Source organism: Plutella xylostella, chromosome 18, assembly GCF_932276165.1.
Source record: "Plutella xylostella chromosome 18, ilPluXylo3.1, whole genome shotgun sequence".
Lineage (NCBI taxonomy): Eukaryota > Metazoa > Arthropoda > Insecta > Lepidoptera > Plutellidae > Plutella > Plutella xylostella.
In genome coordinates this window covers 3,261,179-3,287,120 of record NC_063998.1, presented here as the reverse complement: position 1 = coordinate 3,287,120, position 25,942 = coordinate 3,261,179, and the positions used below count along the sequence as shown (strand labels likewise).

Here is a 25,942-nt window from a genome sequence, read left to right as displayed (position 1 = left end):
ATTGGTCGGCGCGCGGCGGCGGCGGTGGCGGCAGTGTTCGTTCGCGCGGCAGACAGCGCGGGTGGACGCACGGTCATGCGAGAATCCATCGCCACTGCCAGGATGGCCGAGCTAGAGTTCGAGGCGCCTCTCGCGCAAATCGAGGATGCCGACGACTGCCTCACCAACGACTACTCCCAAAAAACAATAAACGGCAACGACATCCATCTCAACAACATAAATAATCTCAAAAGTGAACTGGCCAAAATCAAAACCGACTCCAACAAAATTAATGACAACGATGAGCCTAAACCGGTGAAGTGCAAATTGGGGGCGGGAGTGCAGCAGGGTGAAGGGGACAACTTTACGGAGACTTTCTCCGGGTCACTGGAGGACCTGGTCAACACCTTCGATGAGAAGATCACTAAATGCTTCGGCAACTACGAGGAGAGTGTGGAGAAGCTGGCGCCGGTGCAGGTCCGCTCGCAGGAGGAAATCATGAACGAGTGCCAGTAAGTACCTAATTATGACCATGATTAGATCATTCATTAGCCATAGCCACAATTAGAGCAGAAACTTCAAGTTCGGTGATGATATCATTTACCAAAATGGTGTATCGAATCCCTCGATAACTCAATCGGTCGAAAACAATAATTTGAAATACTTCCCCTTAGCTTTACAGCAGATTCCTACATTCCCAGTTCCTATATTTGGCATAGAAACAATTGCGATCGGTAACAATTTCGTGATTTGAGGAATGGTATAAACAAAAAGGGCGGGTTTGCGCATGCCGCTCGGGTTGGATCGATTGGTGTGCAGAGGGGTGCCGAGGGTGGACGGGGGTGGTCGAGGGTGGCGCGCCATGACGCATCGGGCCCACCCTCTCGAGCACGGCTTTGTTACCAAACCTTACGCGAATGGGCACAGGGACAACATTGTCTTTTTAGACTTGTTGTTGGGTTGTTGCTAGTGTTATGGAGTGTATGTAGGACATGGTCATTTTTGGTCATGGTGTTACTTACATTACACCTATCACTATAGTCAGGACAACAATTTAATCATACTAGTTAATGGCATCAGCCGTTCCATTTCAATGCATTTTATCAGAATCTACAAGAATGAACCCCTACCAATGATTATGCCCCATTCAGCGGTAGGAAGGTGACAGACAAAAAGTAGGACATTGTGAAGAAGACCTATTTTAACCCCATCAATAATTTATTATAATTACTTATCCATTAGGTAGGTATATTCATCTAAGGATAAGGTCTAAGGCTAACTAAATAACAAGGTTCACATTATTTTTCTAAAAGGCATCTCACAGGCGTATTGTAATAATAAATTGTGTGAAATATTTTTTTCATCCAACACATTATTTTATGAGAAATGCAGAGAGCACTATTCTTCATTCTCTTTTGTTACATTGTTTACGTTTTTATGCCAGTTGTTTTCTATCTACTTTTAACTTTTGCTTTGTAAGCATTTTTCCCACACCACACCTTTACCTAGCCCATATTTTAATTGGATTGGGGGTTTATATTTTTTTCAGCACTCATTTGTTAAATTTAATAAGCAATGGTTTTTGTTTTGCTATTGTATTCAAGATTTAGTTAACAGCAAATCCACACATGTCAATGTGTTTGGTTTGGATTTGGTCCAGCCGACCCAAATGCCGAGCCGACGACGGTAAAACTTTAAAATAACGGTGAAACATTTCGCGAATTCTGCCTAAGGTCGAACAGCTATCAAACTCGGATTAATAATAGTATCGAATTGAACGGAATAAAATTAGATTTATGATTTACTTTTAGCATCTTGTTTACCTATTGGATTATGGATTATGGTTTTCTGTTTACCATTGCATGTTATCCGTTATATTTTCTAAGTCATCTGAGTTTTTCTATTTGCCAAAATTGTTTTACCTGTTAGTTTTATTTTTAAAGTCTTGCAAAAATGGTTGAAGGAAAAGACCAACTATAATTCAAAGACCAACTTTCGTTTAATTCTTAGTTATTGCATAAATGGAATGAAAAAAAACCACCTGACCGAGACTTCCATTTAAAAAAAACAACAATGGCAGGTGCATGCTTTGATTCCGATGTGATTCTTCGGCAAGGGGCGCAGATGTTGTCAGAAACAGCTTGCCTTTACAAGCTGGCTTTCAGAGAGAATATTAAGTATCCACCATGTGGCAGATATCGATTCGAAAACCTTTTTTAACAAATTTTTAAAATTACTTGTTTATCCTACAATTACCAGCTTTAGATTGTACCTTTTAAACACAGCCAACCCATCATAATAAAAATACTTATGAGCTATTTCAATTATTTCAAATTTATATTCATCAAACTGCATGCTCCTTCATATTTTATTCGGTTATCGTCCAAACCATCCGCTGTGTTGACCTGACCAATTATTATTTGAGACCATGCATCGCCAAATTGCCGGCCTATCACAATGGAAGCCAGAATTTGAAATTATAAAGTAGGTAGCCATTATTGACTTAAAAGATTAGAAATAACAGATAGATGCATAGAAAGGTTCTTTGTTGAAAGTTTTTATGGTCTGAATGTTCTATAAGTACTTAATAATAACAACCAAATCACTACATATGCAAATAAAAACAACATCCAAAGTCCATTTACCTAACGCAATCCACTTAACAAGTGAATGAGTTGTTAGCGAAAGTAATCTCGGATGTATAATCATCATCTAATCTGAGTTAACCATTTCTCTATTGAATTATTTATGTGTTTTAAATCTTCAATAAGTTATAAAGATCTAGTTTGTATTCAATGCAGTCTATCATTATACTGCGCGCACACGACGCACGTCCCTTCATAAAGGACTCCTGAATACCCAATGAGTCTTATTATCTTTACCCTCCGCTCAAGGAACAAGAACATGGTTTATGTGCAAAATTTCAATGGAAAGGAAGTCTCATGTCATTTCAACTTGCGGATAATTTTGTAAACCTGATTACTACCTAGCGCGTTTTAATTTTATTCTTTAGCAGCATATCTATGCTTAGCAGAATCAGCAATGTTATACTTATGATGTCTTTCGAATTTGACCCTATTTTGATAGGTATGTATCACACAATATCTTCGTGTTGCATGCTAATAATAACGGTTATAAAATATATCACATGTGTAAATTAACCTGTGACCTTTATTCATATTTGCGTGTTGGTGTACCAGATTTCGAAACCACAACTTGGATAATGCCTTGTCTAGTAACTCAGGGTGTCTTGACTCTGTCTTGTACCGATAATTATGTTTATTATTTACGAAGTGCTCAGGTTATTAACTTCTAGTAGGTATCTTAAATCGCGTGTTTATCTTTAATCGTTTTGTTACTATACGATAGCCTTCGGCATACACTTTCTAAGTTATCGGAAACTTTAATTGGTCAGTTTTGTGTTGATTAGCTTCGTGTGCACTTGAAATTTGATCGAAAGCAAACTATACATATAAGTACTTACATTTAACAACTAACATTTATTTATTTGGTTTGTGGATACATGTATGTCTGTGGTTGTAACTATTGACTTAGAAATTATAATTTAAAAAAACGGCTTTTTCCTTCATTTACTTATATATTTTTTGTAGATGCTAGAAATACAGCTCGCGACCTATATGATATATCATGAGTACAAATGTACAGCTAAAAGCGGGTGACTCGCTTGCTGTCACCTCTGACTACCCCTTCGGGGATTACAGTAGTGAGCATATGTATGTATACATGTAGAAATAAACATATTCTTGGATACAACTAGGGACTGTTGTCTCTATCAAGTTTCTCGGTACTTCATCGTTTTATCTATCTAATCTTATTTCACAAACTTTCTTCTGTGTCCACAAACCCATCGATGTGTAATTCACAAAACTAAATAACAAAAAAAAAACATTAAAACGGTTTCTGTAAGTAAATTTAAAGGAGACGTTAAAGGTACATTGTGGTGTAATGAAGTGTCACAATTTGCATGGTTATCATCCACTCTGCGGAAGCACGCCCCAGTTCCCCGAGCCTGGTGGAAATTAGCATACTGTCAGCCTCACCTCGCTAGACAGAACGCTTTACGTGCCTCGGTTCATGTTGATTAACTTTCTTAAACGATTTTATGATCATAACCAGATCAATAAAATCTTCAATTAATACTTCGGGTATATGACGTCATCTAAATAAAAATCAACTGCTTATTTCTTCCGTGCGGTCTATCTATGAAGTTTACAATAGAGACACCTTGCTAAGGAAATGCGACCACAACCTACCGATATAAATAGCCGTTAAAAGACGTTGTTAAAACTCCCGTCTTGGTTGACGTCGCTGTCGCCCCCACATGCGGGCAGGGCAAACGACCTGCGATTTGCAACAAGCAACAACACACATTGTCAAACCATAATTGCTTCTTCACATGACCGTATCGGGTCCTCCTTAAAAGCTTTCTCATCAGTTACTTAGGTACCGGAAAGTTTTGTAGAAACTTTAACTCGTTGAATCATGTTTGTTTTAGCCAACGCTAATTTCTGTAATGGTATTTTAAAAGAAAAAAAGACTTACCCCCTTATTCATAGAGAAGTTACAGAACATTTTAACTAATAAACTGTTTTGTCCCTCTCCGACAAAGAACAGTTTGTTCTTTGACAGAGAGGGACAAAACAGTTTATTAGTTAAAACGTTTTGTAACTTTTCTATGAATAAGGGGGTTAGTACTTAACTCTTACGAATCAGTAAAATGAATTTGTATATTATTTATACTATATTTGTTACATTAAAAATAATAACTCAGAATATTGGATAAACTAAAATTAAACAGTTTGTTAATGCAGCCTGCCCTGGGGGGATTCAAAGAGTCTTGTGTAATGTTTCTTAATGACGATGGAAGTATAGGTATTAGAAAGTGTAAATATTGAAAGGCTGTTAACACATCAGGCGGTCCTCAGATTCCCACGCAAGTCCTGTCTGCAGCTTTATACAAGATTGATTCTATACTCTTATTTGCTCTTATCTTTTCATTTCGGTTTTGAATTCACCAGTAGGTAGTGTAAACAAAATGGATTTTATGATCTGAATTGTATTAAATAAGTAATGATCTTTTCCATTGTAATGATCTTACTTTGTAATTTGGTCTTACATTATTATTCTGAGATCTGGGAATGACATCTGTTCTGTGATCGCCCATTGTCTATGGTTTGTCTGTGATTAAAATAGAGGAAGTTACTTCCGGGATCCGCCATCTTGATATGCGCGCTTGTTGTAGTTTTGCGGTCGAGCAAAACAATTATTATTATTTCTGATTAAGTGTGGAATGTTCAGGTGAAAATGTTGTAAAAGTAATAAATAAGTAAGTGGTAACAAGTGAGTTTAATATTGGTGCACCCTCCCTATCGGATTTGTCAACAGTAGGTACTTATTGATGATTTATGAAATACATTTTTGTTCTCATAAAATACGTACTCATAACAAATCAATAGGGATAAATTAGTGCGCAGGACCTAAGCCTAAGCCACTTACCTAAAGTAATGATTTTAATAATCTTTCCATTAAAAATTATCTTTCCATAAAATATGGGTAACACACCCGACAAAGCAATCGTTGGGATTATTTTATGGTTCTTTTATAACTTCTACCTTGTCTCAATGTGCCTTTGGTCTAGTGGGTGTAATGGATCTCTGAGTCGAGCTATTATACGGTTGGTTAAACCTTCTTACAGGTTACTAATGGTTTTGTGAATAGGTAGGATACATTTATTGTCTTTGGTCAATTTGTCACTGCTACTACGAGTGATTGCATATACATGTATATCGCTGCCTGGCCCCATGAGCTCTCTAAATTTAATGCTGTTAACTACCCATGTGATAATACTCCTTCTATCTATCTGTTTTTTGTTTCCTGATGATTCCAAACTATTTATATCAAACGACGGTGTGATATCGTTTACGAGTAGATGATAATTATGATAACATCTCTAATTAAGCCATTTCATGCTCGACTTGTTCAGCAGCAGCAACAGTAACTGACTGAAGCATCATTATTGGAATACAATTGTGAATCATTCACTTGCCGCTAATGAATAGTCAGTAATGATGTGCACAATGGGGCCAAATCGACCATGTAATTTACATGATTGTACCCTCTGACAATGTCAGATTGATGGTCCTGCACATAGACCTAACGAGCCGCCATAAAAAAGTCAGTTGTTTGTCTTGTCATAATATGTTTTCCCAACAATGTACCCGTTACAGTTAAGCATCTACCTAGAACACATTCAGGTAAAATCTCACCGCGAACATTGAACTTAGCATAGTTGGAACATGCATTAAAAGCAGAATATTATGTTAAACTATTACATGATCCATAGCATTGTATCCGCCGACAACTACATTTGCAGCTGGGGGCGTGGTTTGTATAATGTTTGTATATTATTGCCGGGCTGGATTGAATACCGCATTGGTGCTGCATGTGTTGCAGTTTTTCCATCCTGGCTGCCATACCCTGGATATTCACGTTCAAGTTTAGAATGCCTCAAATACTTAGACGTTTCACATTCAATAAAGCATCATCGATCTCACACATTTGGGACATACGGGCGTGCAAATTATGAATGAACTCATTCATAACTATGAATTAATTTTTTTCAAACGTTAATTCTACACTCACACCCAACGTAACACACAAGCACGAGTCTAATGCAATGAGCTCCCAGCGGCAGTAGCTCATCGACGATGACCTTCTGTCCATTTAAAATAGATTATACCTACAGTCTGCGGTATGAGTTGTGCAGACGATATCCAGCGCCCGCCCACGCATTCTCCGCCTGACGAGAAATGACGAGAATCGAGATACGCACATATCTGCAAGATACCAAGATCACGTTCACGACATGCAACGATTCACAGATGCAAATAGGAATTTCATTTCCGAAGCCGTTACTCGGTTAAACATTGCACGATTGCTCCGACGCGTGAAATACATAATGACTGATGATGATGACAATGAGGAAGCAGATATGTCGTATTGAACGTTTTATTTATGGGTATTACCGATGAACTGCTGCCGTTATATCATGCGGTTTAGTTGGCCGCAGACATCAAGTCGATACAGATACAGACATAACTAGGTCTAATAACACGACACAGTTAGTTACCGCCTCCTGGCTTGCTATTGCTGTAGATCGTTCAGAACTTCCTTATAAATGATTGCATTGGTCACCGTTTCGGTTATTGTTGTGTGACTAAACATAAATAACTAATAATGTATAACATATTAGTGTTAAGAAGTTGTTTTTATTTTTATAGTTTAAATAAGTTTATATATCTGTTTTCATGTCAGAATTTTTAAAGAATGTGAGTTAAAGTTTTATTTTTCTTTTTTGTAATACTAAACTGTATTTTTAATTATGATTATTTCTATGTTTTGTTATGTGCCTAACAAGTGTTGAGCATGTCTGTAATTGGTACATGTTATTGATAAGTACCTCTCTAACCTTTTTTTTATAAGTGTATTGTAACATGTACTGTTGATGTGCCTTATATAAATAAATAAATAAATAAATAAATAAATAAACGTAACTTTTATATGAATGACTCTGCCTAATGACTAATTGTGCAGCTCCGACTCAAGAATGACGCGTACGATGAATTTCTTTGAAGTCTCGGATAATAACTGCCTCATAAGACTCTTGAGACATCTGAGATTGTATATGTATATCATCAACCTAAGAGCTTTCAAGATTCTCGCCAGGCAAAACACATAGTAACCTTGTCAAAGAGATTGCTTTCAAGGACGGGCCCTCTCCTCCCATACCCACCCCCATTATACATCTACGCTTGTAAAGAACTCCCTATCCTCACTCACACCCTCCTTTTATGTGCGTCGTAATAAAAGATCTTCCTCCGCCTTCACTACACTAAAATGAATAGATGCAGACTTCTACAGACAAATTGCTGACTTGAACCCTATCTTCAGAGTAGGAAAGTTGTGTACTTACTCACTTCTTATAACATAACTTAGGAAGTGTAATACTTTAGAAATTTTACAGCGACTTTTGTCTATTCTGACTTTTTGAATATTAGTCTATGGTAGTATCTAGAGAGGAACCTTGCAAACCTAATATTTATGGCATAGTAAGGTATACATAATATTTCGTATAATTATATCTCACTGTATTGCGTCGGTCGTCGTTCCAGCTCATCCAGGGAACGTAGTACCGGTCACGTTCGTTGTCGTCCCTTTCCCACATTCAATCCCACCCATTTAAAAGGTTCTTCGTCGTTCGCAATAAGGGAATACGGAACGTCTTCTCAATTTCGTGATTTAGCTTCACATGTTCCATAGTTCCTTTGTATTTAGCTAGGTTACTACGCAGTAACGAAATACTTTGTTTTCTCTATAGGGATATATACTGTATCGCACCTCTCTGAGGTTAATTTTAAACACGGATCGTCGACTCTCTATAAATTGCATCGCTAATCTGGGTGCCTACCTATGGACTTATGAGGTTAGGTTAGTTTACAGAAATAGCCATGAATTCCAATGAGAACCAAATCAATACTTGCCAATGCCAAAATTCCACGGTTGCCTCAGTTAGTTATTCGGAATGGGAATCGTTTAAAATGGTTGCACAATACACGCTGTTGAACAATGGGAGCGATGTTCGATTAATGCAATCAACTCCAATACATGGCACATAGTGAAGATGACCTATTGATCAGAGCTAGAGATGTAATCTTCTATGATTGTTATTTATATTATTGCAGCATTAAATATGTATATTTTCTGTCGTAGGTCCAATTTAAAGAGAAAGAATCAGTTTTCGGTCTTTGAACATTTTGTAAGCAACCAAGACAAAAAGTATTCCTGGTGAACTCAATTATGACATAAAACTATATTCCTGAGGCCGCCACGGTGAAACACACTCGTGAACACAAGAGCAAATCAATAAGTCAAGGCGAGTCAAAGAAAGTTGGGTCGTCGCATCGAACTGGATCGGAACATTCTCCCGATCCGGTTTGACCGGCGCAAATCCTGGCTGGTAAGGTATATAAGACCAAGCAGGTTTCATATGAACAGAGATTTGCAAGAAACAACGGATCTTGGAGGGAAGGGCATGGAGCATCGAACTCGCCTCTAAGGGCGATAAGTATATACCATTTTAAAGAAAGGAGCTTTTTATCCTAGAAATTAGAGTCTTGTGTAAATGTATTTATAGGAGGAACAAAGCTTTCAACAACGCGACGTTACGGCTTTTCTAACTGTACTTACCTAATTATTTAGAGTGACATAGTACTTAATTACTTATTTACTTGATAAAAAATATGAAGCTTGTTACAAAGCTAAGCACCACATGAGTGAACTTTGCTTAGAGAAAAGTGCGTGAGAATAACTGTTTTAATTGCTACTTTGTGTCGCTAGTTGCTTGTACCTACGCTCTACGGAAGAAATGGATTTCATTTTAATTCAACTGTCATTTTGATGGATGATAAAAACACAAGAAAAGAGATTTATTATTTTCGACTTTGCGCGCAGTATCTAGAGATGAGTAGCGCTAGTAGATAGAATAGAAGAGTCAATTTTACTGCGTCCATAAATTATGAAACGTAAATTAATTAATTATTTTGTGATATGTAGATATTTAATTTTTTTAATTCGAATGTACAGGTTGTTGTCGGAGACAGCCTATATACACTAGTCATACTCACTCACGTGCGTGCAAGCAGCCCTATAACTGCACGTGCTGAAACTACACCGTCACGTATTGCACCACCGAGATTAAATAATAATAAAAGAACAGGTAAGTACTACTCTTAATTTCTGAACGTGATCGGAAGATTTGGTTGGTCAGTTGGTCACTGTTGAGAACTATTCTGATCTGCGTGTAGTGTAGTTGGTAACGGGCTTTAATTATGGCACTTATCTAATTAGGTAAACTGACTTAACTACTGAATTTACGATTGGAGCTTTCACAGTTACCCCACCCAAGCACTAAGTACTTATCTAGGTAGGTATTACCTAACCAATTTTCGCAATATTGCTGATCTATCTGCCATATGGTGACTTACTGATAAAGCAACTTATAAACTGTAAAGTAACTCATACAAAAATAATTATAGGTCTTCAATCTGAGATTTATCTAATTGGTTAGTTCTTCACTTTATTGTCACATCACAATTACAAGAGACGCCGACATCGACACGTCAATTCAATTAATTTCTGTTCACGAACGTGGGAAGTTAATAAAAGTAACGTCTCGGAACGATTGATTAACACCCAACATAGAAAATTTCTAAACTATCCTTTGGATTCAATGCTTTCATAGGATGCCGTCGTTTTTATCTCTTGAGTCTCAGGACGGTGCATTGTTTATGAAATGGATAGTTAGAAAGCGCTATTAGAACTAAATTCTAATAAAGCTTAATACTTGGCATTGTCATACTGTGCTAATGACAAATGATATAAAAAAAATTCTCACCTGGGCAACTATAAGTACAAGTATTTGCATCTTGATCCAAGGGTCAATAATGAAATCGTTAACCTTTTGTAGAAATTGCCTACCTTCTACAATTTCTCTAAAGCACTTCTCAAGCTACTCCTATGGAGGTAGGTACAGTTCTATTTCCATTCTAATCATCATTATAAAAAAAACTTATAATGTTTTGATGGGTGATGAATGATTAATCAGAATCAGATATTCAGATTTATAATGTTAAGTACTTAAGTAGGTATACTTAGTCTTATACTTTATAGAAAAGGAAAAACGTTTGGAAATAAGTACATATATTTATGTTTAACCAAGTAAGTATATGTATAATAGGTGTTTTAATGTTTATAGGGTAGGTACGTGTTTAACAAACATGTAAAAAATCAAGTGAGTGACGCACGTACCCTGGCGGTATCAAGTTACCGCTTTCTACTCGCAGTGTCACATTTCCGCCCATATCTGCACGCCACGCGCAAACTCGGCTAATGACCGGTGAATTCATTCAGTTGATTCAACAATTTGATATTAATTTATAAACAAACTGATGATAGTGTATACAAAGTCAACCTACTGCATAGGTACTGGCTACTCAGGCTAGTGGCTACCTAGGTACATACTTTATGTGATTGAGAAAGGAAGCAGAGTCCATAATGTAAGCTAAGCTGAATTGCATGGCAGCATCTTCAGCATTCATTGTAAAGTCGGTGAGGATGACTAATAAAAATGGCTATATCTATGAACATTTTAATAAGTAACATAAAGATAACATAACATAAAGCTTAAAATTATACAAACATTGTTTAAAAAATTAAATTATTTCCTAGCTAGATATTGCTTCCACTATCGAAGACTTGTATGCTTGTAATTTTATTACTTTTTGAAAACAAGCTGTTGGTCGTTTAATAGGTCGTAAATATTGGTTATACATACAGGCTGTATGGAACTATTAAGTCCATAAGTAATACCTACGTAGGTACTACTTAAGTAGGGTACCACGCAAGAGTCTAGACCTGCCTTCGTTTGAAGCTGACCAAAAATAATGTAAGCTAATAAATAGGTACTTACTAAATGCTGCTTTTTTTTAAAGTAGCAAAGTAAATAACATTTTCGACATCCTGATTAATTAACCAGAATTAAGTACTTATAACATGATCACTCAGTCACTTATGGTTGTATACATCATATTATGTAAGTACTATATGTATACATTAAAAATCAATAGAATCTATAAAATTACCGTACCTATAATAGTAAGCTTGGTCTGTGTTAGCTAACATATAAATGTCAAGAAAATTATTCACAGTTTGTAATAAGTTTAAAGCCAGGATTGTGCCCTATTTATGTGACTTTGTGTGGCTTCCAGTCGAGTTCATAGCACACATTGGCACATATTTTATACAAACAGTCCAACACTGAATACTTTTCAAACAGAACTAGCTTGAGCAAAAAGAAAATATTTAAGTATGTTAATAACACCTCTGGTAAGAGTAAAATATTTACTTAATGATTAGGTGGGCAACTAGGCAGGTACAGTCAGTAGCCACTGCTGTATACTTACCGACTCGACTGTAAACAACTGAATATTTTGAACATATTACCTAGTAAATCAAAAAAATATCTACTTAACTACATCTGAAAACGATAAGTAAATAAATTCATAATAATATGTTCCTAAACTTGCTGTAATGAAATAAAAAAAATAAAGCCAGGTTTTATTTATTGTTGGACCTGTAAAAAGTATAAGTTGTAATTGCATCAGCTTACCTCAATTTTGTTTCAGAATCGAATTGTTTCATGGTCCTTTGTCATTTTACCCCAGCGGGGGTCAGCAAACTCTTATCACAATATTAGCGATATATCGTCTCGTTTCAGTTTCCTTTGTGCACTGAATGATAAGAACAGTGTCCCCATTCCTATCGTATGCGCATTTTAAGTGCAGTAAGTATACTTATTCTGGGTATGCTTTTGCATATGCGATAATTCCTGTTATGCTGATTAAAACATTTGCAAGCAAATGTTATACCTACTACAACTATAATTATGCTGCCCATTGTAACAAACACGACAGTAGGTTTCCTATGTGTCATTATTTTGATAACGTTAACCGATTTTAAATGATAGACTTAGGCCTAATTTCACATCATTCGGTTAGGTTAAAAATACCTCGGTTTGGTTACATGGTAGACCGTTAAGGTTAGTGAGTGTCCCACCATGCTAAATCATGGGGTTAAATCCCTTGATCGCGTGATAAACTTAATTGCTGCTGTGGGGTTCCGCTAAGACTTGGTTAAGACCGGTAACCAGGCAACGGGTTGTTGACTTTTGACACATTCAAGAATTCAAGATGGAAAAATGAACATAGCCTTTGATAAACAATATACGAACTAGATGTTGTGTGACATAAAAATTGAAGCGAAATACAATGATTGAATGATTGAATGATTCACATAATGCTTGATTTATGAATGGTCTATTAGATTTTCGTCATGGGACTCATCCAATTAACAAGGGTAATAATCCTTAAACGCGTCGTCAGCAAATCCGTTATTGAGACTGTAACTAACAGAATCTTGAGAAACCAGGTCTTAGGGCGTCTTGCACAACAAAGTTAAATAAAATTAAATCTATGACCTCTTGCTCTGACATTATACTGTCAGAGCAAGAGACAAACTATTTAATTTTATTTAACTTTGTTGTGCAAGACGCCCTTATAAGATACCTATGTGCTATAAAAACTCGAAAATTAATCAGACATTTAGGTATTACTAAGTAAATTACGTAAAACTTGGCCAAACAAAAGGAGTTTGAGGGTCAGGGTCACAATTTAGTGCCGCACGCTACAATAAGTTACGATACGATACGATAAGTGTACTTTATAAGATCAATAAAGAAATTTACATTCATTAGAAAATATATTTGTTCATGCAACGGACTTAAATAATAAGTAAATCTGTTCTTGGGTACAAATAAAGAATATTCATTCTATCCATCTAACTAAAAGGTTCTAAATTTTTCACTATTTTTTGACATAATTATTTATTTAACTATGATTCCAATCCAATGTGTTAACGTGATTGACGTCGATTTATTATTCTCAGTTAGAGAAGCGATAGAAAACTGCATGGTAATCGGAACGTGGGCGTTTTACCCTTGAATAGACTAGCTAGACGCTTCGATTTTATGACATTCGATACAAAGATGCTGGTCGCAACGAAACGTTCTTATTTCAAATTAAATAGTAATATTAAGACGCAATTATTCAGGTTTCGAAATTTAAGAAATTGTTAACACATGCGAAGGGCTTCTTTATAACTGGCCAGCCTTGCGTTACGGAATTGTTTCGTTTGTTCAAGTGGCTGATACAATTATCTATATCATAAGATGTTCAAAAGCTAAAGCAGCATTGATGATGGGTTAAAAAGCTGCTTCTAATAACTGCCTATAAAAAACGGATATAAAAAAATACCTCACTACTTTGCATGCTACCGTGATAATATCTATTTTAGGCGTGCCCTTCGTTATACTTTAACTTGTAGGCACTTATTGATTTCAACTTCTAGAATTACTGACTGTAAGTTCATTTATAATCAGATAGATTTTAAAAGAGTCCTCCATAAATGATTTGGCTTACAATACCCAAAAAACTAAGTAACAGCTGTAAGTACTTAATAATACAAAGTCAATCAAAGCTGATTACCAAAAACCTATTCTATCAGGCGTGTTTTTTTAATTGGTTAATTACAAATAACATAGAAGATATAGTTTAAGACTATTTTGAATTATTATTATTATGTCCTCGTGAGACTTGTGACAAGTACAGTATTATCAAAGGCGTCTTTCCGCCGCCCTACTTTATATAAATGAATCGGGTCAGCTTTTGCGTAACTAAATTACATATGGTATATATATGTAGTACTATTACAGTAAATATACATACATATACATAGTTACTAATAGTAGTGGGTCGTATATGTATAAATAATAGGCTTAAGTAAGTACCTGTAAAATATACAATAGTGCATGTTTCAAAAAGGATACTTACGAGACTTAAGTACTGAAGAGGAAAAATCAGCAAGTTATTCTAAACAGCTGAAAATTCGCAAATAAATGTATGATTCTACATAGAAACTGGTAATCACGTCACACGCATTTTTACTATGTCGCAGTAAAAAAATCTGAACCCAACTTAGCGCCTTTTTGTACAGAAGTCCTCTTTTTTATAGGAAGTGGTAATAAGGTTAGTTTGACCATTGCCTACCTGCTGTGAGTCCGCAACCCACATCTCTACACCTGCTTCCAACAAAAAATATACAAACACGTCTATTTCGGGAATCACTAAAACTGAGTTATTTTATACCGTGCTTATGCCCGGAAGTATTGTGAAAGTATTCTGAAATTTTCAGATGAATAGATACAATCTCTTGGCTAAGAATTATTTTGACTAACTAATGATGTTCATGAAATATTATAATAATTATCTACCCCATTTCAGTTGCTGTGGAGGTATTCATAAAATATTAATATCGATCATTATGTAATTGCTGTGTTTCCTCATATTGGTAATAGTAGACCTAGTCCTGTTAAGTTTAGAACAAAAATCTGGTTTCACAACACAACATAATATAATACTCGTATCTTTAAAATGCTTCAAGCCTCTGGTCAGTAAAATCCCAAGTCTAATGTCGTATGTTTACACTTTGCAAAGTTATATCATCCAATCACATCATAAATAGTAACTGTAATAAAATTATCGAGTTTGTCTTTGAATTATCATTGAAATTGAGGAAACACGTTACAATTTCCTTGCCGTAAAGTTTCTATACTTCTACTATCTATTTTGGACGTTCATTCACATGGCACTTCAGGTTAGTGACATCGACACCGGCGAAATTAAAAAATAAATAAACGAGAGACTGGCCGCCCGCACGACAAATATAAAATTCTAAATTTGAATCCCTCCCGCCCATCGCGCCGCAGTCTTGTTATATCATGCATTCGTGAGATGGTTCCACTTATGCAATCTTTTTCAATATTCGCAATAAGTTATGTAGGCTACTACCTTTGAAGTAAATTAATAAAAGCGCCAACAAATCTAAGAATTATTTCCACTACTACTTCTGAGAGACAATCGGTCTGCATTAGAGTATTATTAGTTGCTTTATACTTAAACCATTTGCCAATTCATTCATCTTGTCATGGGTATTTAATTAAGCATTCTCTAATAATTGAGTCCCGAAGTCTATTTATTGACATCTACTTTTTATGCCGGAATTCCCACGGGAACTTCTTATACTTACTGCTTACAGTAAAGCGAAGCTCACGTTCAAAGCTTGTACTTAAATAGTATACAAAATAAAGATACTTAATTTAATCTGTCGGCGTCACCAGCTTTGCTTAGTGACCGTAAATGCCCTTGTATGTATCAAATATCACCTTTCTGACTTTCTTACCGAGTGAACCAGAAATGAGTTGCGAATGTAGCGGATTAAACTGTCATGGCGGACAAATGGCGCCAACCCGGCCGGGTCAGTGGGGTACTGCAGGGCGCAATCTCGATCGATACCGTTTTGTGGTTGTCGGGAAATGTACCTACCACAATGTTGAATTATGTTTTTTTTTCTTTCTATGTTATTGGCAGGTCAGATGTGGTCCTCTAATTAAAGAGGTGAATAGGTAGTTAAAACAAGGACCCAATAATGTTAAGTATTGAATTTTTGCATTATGCTGCGTTTGAAAAAAAGTTGGTAAGGAAATTATTGAAAGTCTGATTCACACAACCATACAAATCTTTCCATATTAGCCTCATAAGGGTATTACTATTTTCTTACGTTATTGTATTCGCTTTGCACCGTTACTTATTTTCACACAACTCATTCGGCACAGTCTAGCAACGCCCATTGCTCAATCAGTTAGCCATTGCCATCGGCACTCGACACTTTGAGAAACAATACCCGGTCATTACCATAATTGTCTGAAACTCCACCACTGCATGTAACATGCGATCATCTTTAAATGGCCGTGTATGATGCGGTAATTAATACTAGGTGATTGTTTTGAGAAAAATTTTCTTCGTCTAATTTGTTTGGAGATAAGCAGTGCATGTAATTAGTTGTTGGCTAGATAATTGAATGAATAATTTATTTATTTACATACGAATGCTTCTTTCTGCTAGGTGGTAAGTGGTGCTAAGTTGCCAACCAAATGTTAAGATTCCATAGTTTGCCGAATCCTCTACTACGCGATTCTCCTCTGTTCTTTAGAGGTATTAAACAAAGCACTGGCTCTCTATTGCGCCAATTGCCCTTTCATAACAAAGGCCCTTGTGTATATAGCACAAGCATAGACTACCCTTCATAACACTATTCACATAGATATTTGACACAGATGCTTCACACAGGTTAACTGTAGAGGTTTTTACCAGGTACCTACCAGCCTATATGACCGATATGTTCTATAAACTAATCTAGCTAGACGTATCATAACCTATATAACTACCTATTATCTTGTTGCAGTACGTAATTAATAACTGTTAAGATAAACTAGTGAACTTGGCCCGGTTGTTGTGAATACTTCGGTCGTATACACTGAAAACCGCAAATTCTTCATCGCATCACTGACTGCTGATTGTATACAATGTCAACTGAGCAACTCTAAATAGCAGAAAAGGGTGTAAGAAAGCAGAAAGGTTGGTTCTGAAATCGCTGAATGACTGGATAGCATGTCTACTATGCCGAAAGAAATTCATTTTGGAAACAAGCGGTATGGCTTTTCAAATCAGACATGAAATCAGCAAAACAAAGTGTTTTTTTTAAATATATGTCCATCTTTTAGCCGTCTATGAAACTGGAGTTTTTAGGATATTTCGCATATTTTTATAACTAAGTATAGTATGGAAGTATAATAAGTACTAACGTTAGCTACTTATATTACTTCTAGTTATTTTAAAACACTGTTACTCAGATCGTAATCCTCCCGTCATCACATCCTTCATGGCACCTCGTAATAACAATAACAATTTAACGTGTTACTTTTTTAACCTTTTATTTTATAACCCGAAGCGTTAACTATGTTAAACCCAAACATCAACATCAAATTAAAATCCCTTTTATGTAACCTTCACAAAAACGGGTTCCCTATTGACGTTAAATCTTTTGGTGTCCTTTTTTGGTCCAGACAAGGAATTCTGTAGCTTCAACAGAAGAGAATTTCCAAGAAATTTGATTAAGAAAGTTTGGAGCTTCGGAGGCTGAAAGGTTTTGTGATTGGCCGGTTTCAAAACGTGTTTTTTATGGAAAAGGTCAATATGTGTGTTTAAACCACACTTCAAATTTTTTACTCTTTCAGAAGTGGTTGTGCCTGACCATACATTACTTTATATTGGACATTTTTATTGATCGTTAGTTCACTGTTTGTTTATTGAATGGTGTTTGTCCGATCTTGACCCACTACTGGAGAAACATAGAATCGACGAGGACACGAGATGTTTGATCACGACACATCCAGTTTTAGTTAAATCTTGAAAGCAAAAGTGGTTGAGTTCGAATCTTTATATTATTTGTATAAGGTAATAGCGTTAGACACATACTATTATAGCGTTATACTATAGTGTAGATTATTTAATTTATTTTGCTTATTTTTTCTTGTGTTATTATGATAGCTAAGTGGGAGTGGGCTTATCGACGTATCTGTCTGTTTGTCTGTCACGTCAATTACTGTCAATGCAGTATCAATGACTAAACCTACCGGGTGTTGTACCTGAACATGCAAGTGTATTTAACATGTCCATTTAAGGATGGGTTTCAAGAATTCGAGGCTAACCTCTAATGCTACCTACACATACTCATACCTGCCTAATAAATAAATATTTTGGTCTTAGAGAAACACCAAGGTTCAAACCAAACTCAAACAAGCCTGTATGTGAATCTGATTATGTATATTACGAAAGGTGTTTTCAGTAGATACATCAGTAAAAACCAATTTATAAAATGTAGTTAATTGTTAGGCTAGCTAACCATTAATACCTTTATAATGTTATTAGGTGTTACTGCTACATACTTATCTAATTTTGGTGTTGCAAACTTACCGTTATCTTAAACCTACACAGCACCTAAATATTTGTATAATAATATCGTCGCTTGGGCTAGATTTTCTAGTATCAACATACTAAATAGAAATTGCATCATCAGATCAGACTATCAAACTAAAACGTCTGCACCTAACTTGGATCGTAACGACTACATTGTCCTCAGCGAAATGTAATTGCTTGTCAGACTTGGCACTCCCTATCCAAGAGCTTTCCACAGTTAGTTGCATGACCATATTGTGAAGACTTGTCTTATATGGAGAAAGACAATGCAATAGAAAGAGTAGTGATAGAATAATTATAACAATCACTTTTTTGTTCAAGTTCTAAGTTTCTAAGTGTACCAAAGTACGATTTCAATCATAGACCTTTCAACAGCGTTAACTTTTTTTTTATAAGATATTTTTTTTGATTGAGACAAAAAAACTACAGCCTCATCTATACGTACCATAGAACAACGCGGAATCGGGTCACCATTGATACTCCATAATATGTAGTGTAGGTACTATATCAAAGCATCTCGTTTTCACAAACATGCAATGTGCTCACTCAAGTCCCATCCACTGGGTGCCACAGCTAGCACGGCATGTCATAATCAAGTTGTCAGCCATATGGTGACCTCTGACGTCATCCGCTAATGACCCTGCCAGAAGCTGTTTTTTTAAGGATTTCTGGCGACTGCAAATGTGGTACAAAACCAGATGCGACGAGTGGGCGGTTCCCAAACATTTGCGTAGGAGCATGTGTGTTATTTATTATTTCGCGATGTTAATTTAATATTGTTTACATTCCGATTCAATTTATCAGAATCGATTAGCTTTATTTTCATCACTGAGGTTTCATCTCAATTGATTGATAACAAAGAATACTTGTCTATGCAAAAATTAAGTATGTATTGCGGGTGTTTGCTTATGATTGCGATGATTTTTAAGTGCGCATAGAATTTAATAAGAAGATTCATTCATTCATTTCCATTATCAACACTACTGAACCTTACGTCATTGACTCATCATACCTAGGTACCCACTCCTACTATCATCACAAGAGGAGTATTATTCATACACTCAACAGTAGCAATCTCCAGATACATACTTACATCCATCACGGTCATGACGGCCATCCAAAATTATTCACTAGCACTTCAAATTTATCTCTTACCGATAACAAAACAGGAGCTACGGACACTGCAAAGTGTTGGCTGAGTACGTTCCTCAGTGTACGTGTATGATGATGTGACACATACCTCAATTGAGCGCTGGAACGCAGCGGCGGTGGTCTCAAATTAGCACTAATTCAGAACCCCGGCCTGAGTGACTCACTCGCTTCTCGCCTTATTTCAGTGATGTACTGATCAACTGCTCATGTCGTTAAAGTTTTACTTGTTTATTGGCTTCTCATGGCAGTAACATTGAAGTTTTGATGTACTTATCATTTAATTGACTTGTTTTGAGGAGTTAGGTTTTTGATTTCTCGATCATGACGTAAATAAGGAAAGGATGAAGCAAATTAATTACGTAACTTACTGTAATAGGTATACTTACTAACATATACCTACTGAAATTAGTTTTCATGAATATTACCTATATTCAAAAGTGTAAGTTTTACCGGTCTAGTGAAGCAAGACACATAATGTAAAGGCATAAAGTAACCAAATTCCATTTTGGACTTCTTCCAAAACCCTTTTCCAAATAAAGGCACTTTGTTATGGGACAGACATAGACTAATGGATAGATGATAACTGGTAAAGCCATAAAAGGTCTTGAAATTCCTTAACCATTTTTAACAAACCGATGAATATTTAAACGTATACGTCGTATACTTACTTACCTGTTCTTTGATAAAAACTAATAAAAAACAAGCACTGCCTAATGTTATATTCTGTGACACCTAGATAGGTATCACACAAAGGGGAAAATGTGATTTACTAAGTTCATCTTGAAGCCTGACTGAAATGAATTTACAGACATTTTGTAATTTTGTAGCTTAGCGTCCCGTGAGAAGCTTTACTCAATATCTCAACATCAAGTCGTAAATTAAAGACTTCCGATAATCCCCCATCGAAACTCCGATAAAATAGACTCTTCGATATAAGCGACCAATAATCCGATATGATCGGCGTTTCTTTATTATTATCTCCATTGATATATTCCGAGAGTAAGCTCTTTAATAAATGACCATAAAGCGAAGATCAAGCGGATATAACATTTCTTTTATTACGATTTTATAGTGACCATGGATTATAAGATTACGAAGGCCCAGAAAGGTTTATCGATAATCTGTAGAAAGTTTATCTTTGGTCACATAAATCAACACCTTGATCGGTGCATAGGCAGACTTTAAATTAAAACACATAATAATATGGATGGTGCAAAAGTGGTATTGTAAAGTAAATGTTTCTTGGTTATCCATATAAACTTTAATTACAAGTTACGTGACTTTTCCAATAGAAAGTCGTATGATAAAATTTCTTCAGAATGAGATCCTGTAAGCAATATATACTCCTTTCGACTGACTTCGACCTTCTGCAACACCTGTATACGATAGATTACGAATGTAAAATGGAGTGCGATTCATTCTAGGCATTCAGGAGGCATTCTGTAGCATTCGATATCATTGTCCATGCAAGTTTTAATTAAGTATAAATTATACTCAAATATGTGTTGTTTGTCCTCAGGATGTGGTGGACGATCACGGGCAACTTCGGCAACATCCTGCCCATCGACTGGACCAAGTCCTTCTCCAGGAAGATGCACATCCCCACCCTGAACCTTAGTGACAAACGGGTAAGCCAATTTTGATAAAATGTCGCTGTGAAATGACAAAGTCGAAATTCTTTTTTTGCTATGTTAACACTAGAGAGGTTTAGAAAAGACCACTTTCACTTATTATCACTCTTTTGATACCTTTTGCCTTCAAACACACATCCTAACGTAATCACAACACTTAACGGTTGATTCTATATGTCTCATATTGTATTCATTAGTGTAATAAGCATTTACCTTTTAGTGTGTATGGCCCGCTAGTGCACGTAAACCTAGAAACTTTGACATATAAATAAACCCAAATAGGATTGACCCAAGGGCATTTCGGTTTAACGATGTTTAAGTAGTTTAGTTTACGCCGCCGCGCCGTGTTAATATGAATTTAAGAGTCTATATAAATATATTAGGTGTAACTAAGCTAATTAGAAAACTATTGTCCCGTAGTCCCGTATACCTATAGTTCAATCAAATACAGGTCTTAAAACAACTAGGGTATAGGTCAATATCACCAGAGCGAGGGGTTCCAGATGATCTTTGCGCTCAGGGTCTTGTGTATATGTGTCGGATATCCTTCGCGCATGTCCTGTCGTTAAATTTATTGTGACGCACTCCTAAACAATAAACCTAGGGCTAGCCTAGGACCTGAATTTCTGTTGGCATTTCTAGATCTCCTTCCTATATTTTTTTCAAGTCTATTTCTGCATAATGAATGTGTAATTATTCTAACGTGTCAAAAACACGCTTTCTTCATTTAACTAGTTACGCTAGTTTTAATGTTGTGTTGAGAGCTTCATAACATTAGGAAGGACAGGGACTAATGTTTAGAAGTATATAGCGCATTGCAGTGTTTAGTTACGGTTCTTTTGTGTCCTCTTGGAAAAATTTAGTCTAAGTTGGTACTTTAGTTAATTGTTGTTAGTTACGTACCGTGGCAAAATTCAAAACTGTGACGGCTTGTTAAACATCTGGACCTTAGAAGCATTAGGACCAAAGCAAACATACGATTTTTTTAAATTATAATTTTAATATTTGTGCTCTATCTAAAGCGTCGCACATATCTTTCTATCTCTTTTTATTCTACAGATAAAAGAGTCCAAATGGTAGTAGGTTAAAAATAGACAAAGTTTTATAAATTTTCTAGATTTTATGCTTGACACATTATGTTCGAAAGCATAGGTATAGATAGGCTGGAATTATTATCGAGAAAAACTATGTTAGTTGTCTATGTTATACAGGTTTTTGCAAAAAGGGTATTCTAAGCCGAAACCTACGTGGACAGCATGTTGTTTCTAAGCCCGAAAATGAAATCAGAATGTAAAAATTCGCGAATAAAATAATTCATTTTCCTCTCCACCCCCAGAGCTCCATGAGCCCCGACGACGAGGTCCACAGCTCTGAGGACGAGGCGGTGGCGTCGGACCTGGACATGCACGCGTTGATCCTGGGCGGCCTGCACCAGCACCACGAGTGCCCCGTCAAGACCGCCGACGAGGTGAGAAACCCTCTCACCTGATAGGTCACGAGCCGTATCGCCGTTTTTGAATGAGTGCATTGCAAGATCGAGATAGAGAATTTAGATGTGCAGTTTTCCTCCGATGTTTTCGTTCACCGTAACAGCGATTGTTTGCATTTACTTAAATTCCAAAGAACTCATTCTGTCAGCGCCGGGATTAGAACCCGCATCTCTGCAGTAAAAAGCAGGCGCTTACCCGACTGAGCTACCACCGCTCTTTTCTATTTGATTTATAATTTCTGATTGTTATAAAATCTTTGATTTATAATATAAAAGTAGGTATTGTTGAAACTGCAAAAACGTAGTTTACATGTTTTTGAGTCAGTCCCATGTAAACTTTGATTTCACTTATCTTACCTCGTAACAAGGGTACGACTAAGAGTAACCTAACGAAATGCTAATTTTCAGGTGATACAAGAAATAGACGACATGATGCAAGAGACTCCGTCCTCAGAGGGAGACATCTTGGAATACAACGAAGCGCTCGAGAAAGGAAAGGAGGTCCTCAGCTCACCGCTGTATGAAGACAGTAAGAGACTTTTTCATATTAAGTTTGATCTGATGTAGGATGTAGGAATCCTATCTTAGAAAGCCTTTTCCTCTCTTCTTCATTTCTTAATGTTTTTACTGTCTTATTATCAACACAATTTTTTCGATTCAAATGCTCTGCTTCATCATTAAGGGCAGTTACGACTATCATCGTTACATCACCACTGTCTAACTCATTCAAAATGATTTATCATTGTCTTCCGTCATATTATTTGTGTTCATTAAGACCTATTACATTCGTAACAGCAATAGATACCAATCTGCTTTAGATGGACCGCATCTCGTTAAATTTTCTCATGTAATCCCGAGTTTGATCGGCTACATCGTTGCATCATTTATAATGATTGCGCTAAAGAGCCGGAACGGGTTTCGTCTCGTGACAATATTCACCCATCGCCATGTTTTGCTCAACAACCGTTGGTATGTTCTTCAATTAAATCATTACATTACACTATTTTGTACTGAGCCAGTTTTTCGAGTGGTTTTTGCCCGCGTCGCTTGTAGTTTGCAGTGTGGATGATTATCTGCCGTGGGAACGTTGTTTTATTGGGTCTACTTGTTGATTTTCGTGTGACAATTTTTATTACGCATAATAAGTACTTTTGTTGATTTTGTTACGGAGTTTGTTATGATGAACAGACGTAACTGTTACATTGTTTACTAAATAAACTCTGTAAACTACTTTCCTTAAGTTTATCTCAGCATCATCAGTTAACAATAACCTGTTGTGTTACTAAAAATCATCATCACTATCATCTTTATCAACTATAAATCACCCACTCACTCTTGTAGCGATTACCAAAGACAAAGACAGCTATGACTGTAGTTGCATATACGATTTGCCCATATCTTCTGGCGATCCTTTCCAGCGGCTGCGGCACGGGTCTGTTATAGGCGTCGATAAACTCCTGTAATGCGCGTTTCTCCAATCACATTGGTGAATGTTATGGTGAATACCGATATAGTGATGTTTGTCTTCGTCTTTAACAAACTGAAACCGTGAAACGGCAGCAGTAGAGAGTAGTAAACAATCAATAATCTCACCACCCAACTCTCCCACAGAGCTGCGAACACTGTCTCTCCCGCAACTAAACGAGATCTACATGGAATTGGAAGTCCTGATCCGCGAGTTCTCAGAAACCCTCATCAACGAGCTGGCTCTTCGAGATGAGCTCGAGTATGAGAAAGAACTGAAGAATACCTTCATCTCGCTCCTTCTCGCCGTGCAGAATAAGCGACGGCAGTATCATATTGAGAAGAAGAAGAGACCGTCGATGCCGCCGCGCTCGCCTAATTTGGGAGGCGGCTCTGAATCTAAGGTGAGGGGATTTGGTGTTTTTTGCGCAGGTCATGTTGTTGGTAAAATTATTTGGTGACGGATATTAGCGATGTTCGTCGTAAGGGCGAATGGGGGAGAAAGTCCATAGGTTATTCGGTAAGTAATTACTGCAATGATGTCTAGTTTGGCAACTAGAATAAACTGAACCTAAAACTTCGTGGAATCTATTATCAGCAATTGCATACTGCAACCTACGATTTCATAACAATATTTTTTATGTTATTTTCAGTACCTGACCACAGTGATTCCATTCCTGGAGGGAGGCCCCCCGGACAACCAGACGCTGCAAGTGCTTATCAAAAGTAAGTCACCATTTCTTTATCAATACAGGATATTGCAAAGTTCATAATTGGAAAGAGGAGCTCTCTTTGAGCATTTATATTAATGGTATGTTTTGTAACTAAATAAAGGTGTTTCATAATTTGAGATATCTGGTACACAAATATTACTTTATGAATAAACAATTCTATTTGTTCCAGTTCTGAAGGCGATAAATGAAGATAGCCCTACGGTCCCAACCCTGCTTACCGACTACATCCTAAAGGTCCTATGTCCAACTTAGACCTCGCATCCATCTCAAATAGCTAAATCACATTCAATAAATTAATATTGTTCACCTCACCTATCACTCTCTGTGCATTTTATAGGTAAATTCTTTGTAAATTGTTGTTTTTCGTAGGTCAATAATTGTATATTCATTGCTGGCAGTAGTTGCACCAAGCTTTGACCGACTTCTATCAATTGATGCCTATCTTAATAAGAGAAAAGAAGCTTTCACTTGATTTAATATGTTTCAGACTATTCAGAGCAACATCATAATTAACTGAATGTTGAAAAAAACTGTCGGTATTTAATATGATCTAGTAATTTTAAAGCATTAGCTAAGAAATTATCAGAACCGTGATCATTGAACATGCTCTCCCATCGTCATCTTTTTATACCTTTAATATGCTATATCATATTAAAATACCATTTCATAAAGGATTTCAGTCCTAGTATATTTTCCTTTATTCGTGCATAGTTACGTCTTTGTACTTCTATACTTTGAAACGATTGTTTACGTATAAATACGTTTGGTGTTTCTTATGCTGGTCTAAGAATTATATTGAGATAAATTGATATTAATAAACATTAGAAGTATATCCCGATATATGAAAGCAGCTAAATTGTTATGGTTCATAAATAACTTACCTTCCTGTTTAGTTATTCAAACTCAGCTATTCTGTATTTAAAT

At 36.3% G+C, this 25,942-nt stretch overlaps 1 protein-coding gene across 1 annotated transcript; it reads left to right on the top strand.

Annotated features, from left to right (window-relative positions):
- Nucleotides 1-25,692, top strand: LOC105388852 (fasciculation and elongation protein zeta-2). Its single transcript, XM_011559875.3, has 7 exons — nucleotides 1-491; nucleotides 21,220-21,328; nucleotides 22,668-22,799; nucleotides 23,229-23,349; nucleotides 24,432-24,688; nucleotides 24,938-25,010; nucleotides 25,188-25,692. Exons 1-7 carry the CDS (start codon nucleotides 76-78, stop codon nucleotides 25,268-25,270), a joined length of 1,191 nt encoding a protein of 396 aa, XP_011558177.1. The 5' UTR covers nucleotides 1-75; the 3' UTR covers nucleotides 25,271-25,692.
- Nucleotides 25,693-25,942: the final 250 nt, after the last annotated feature.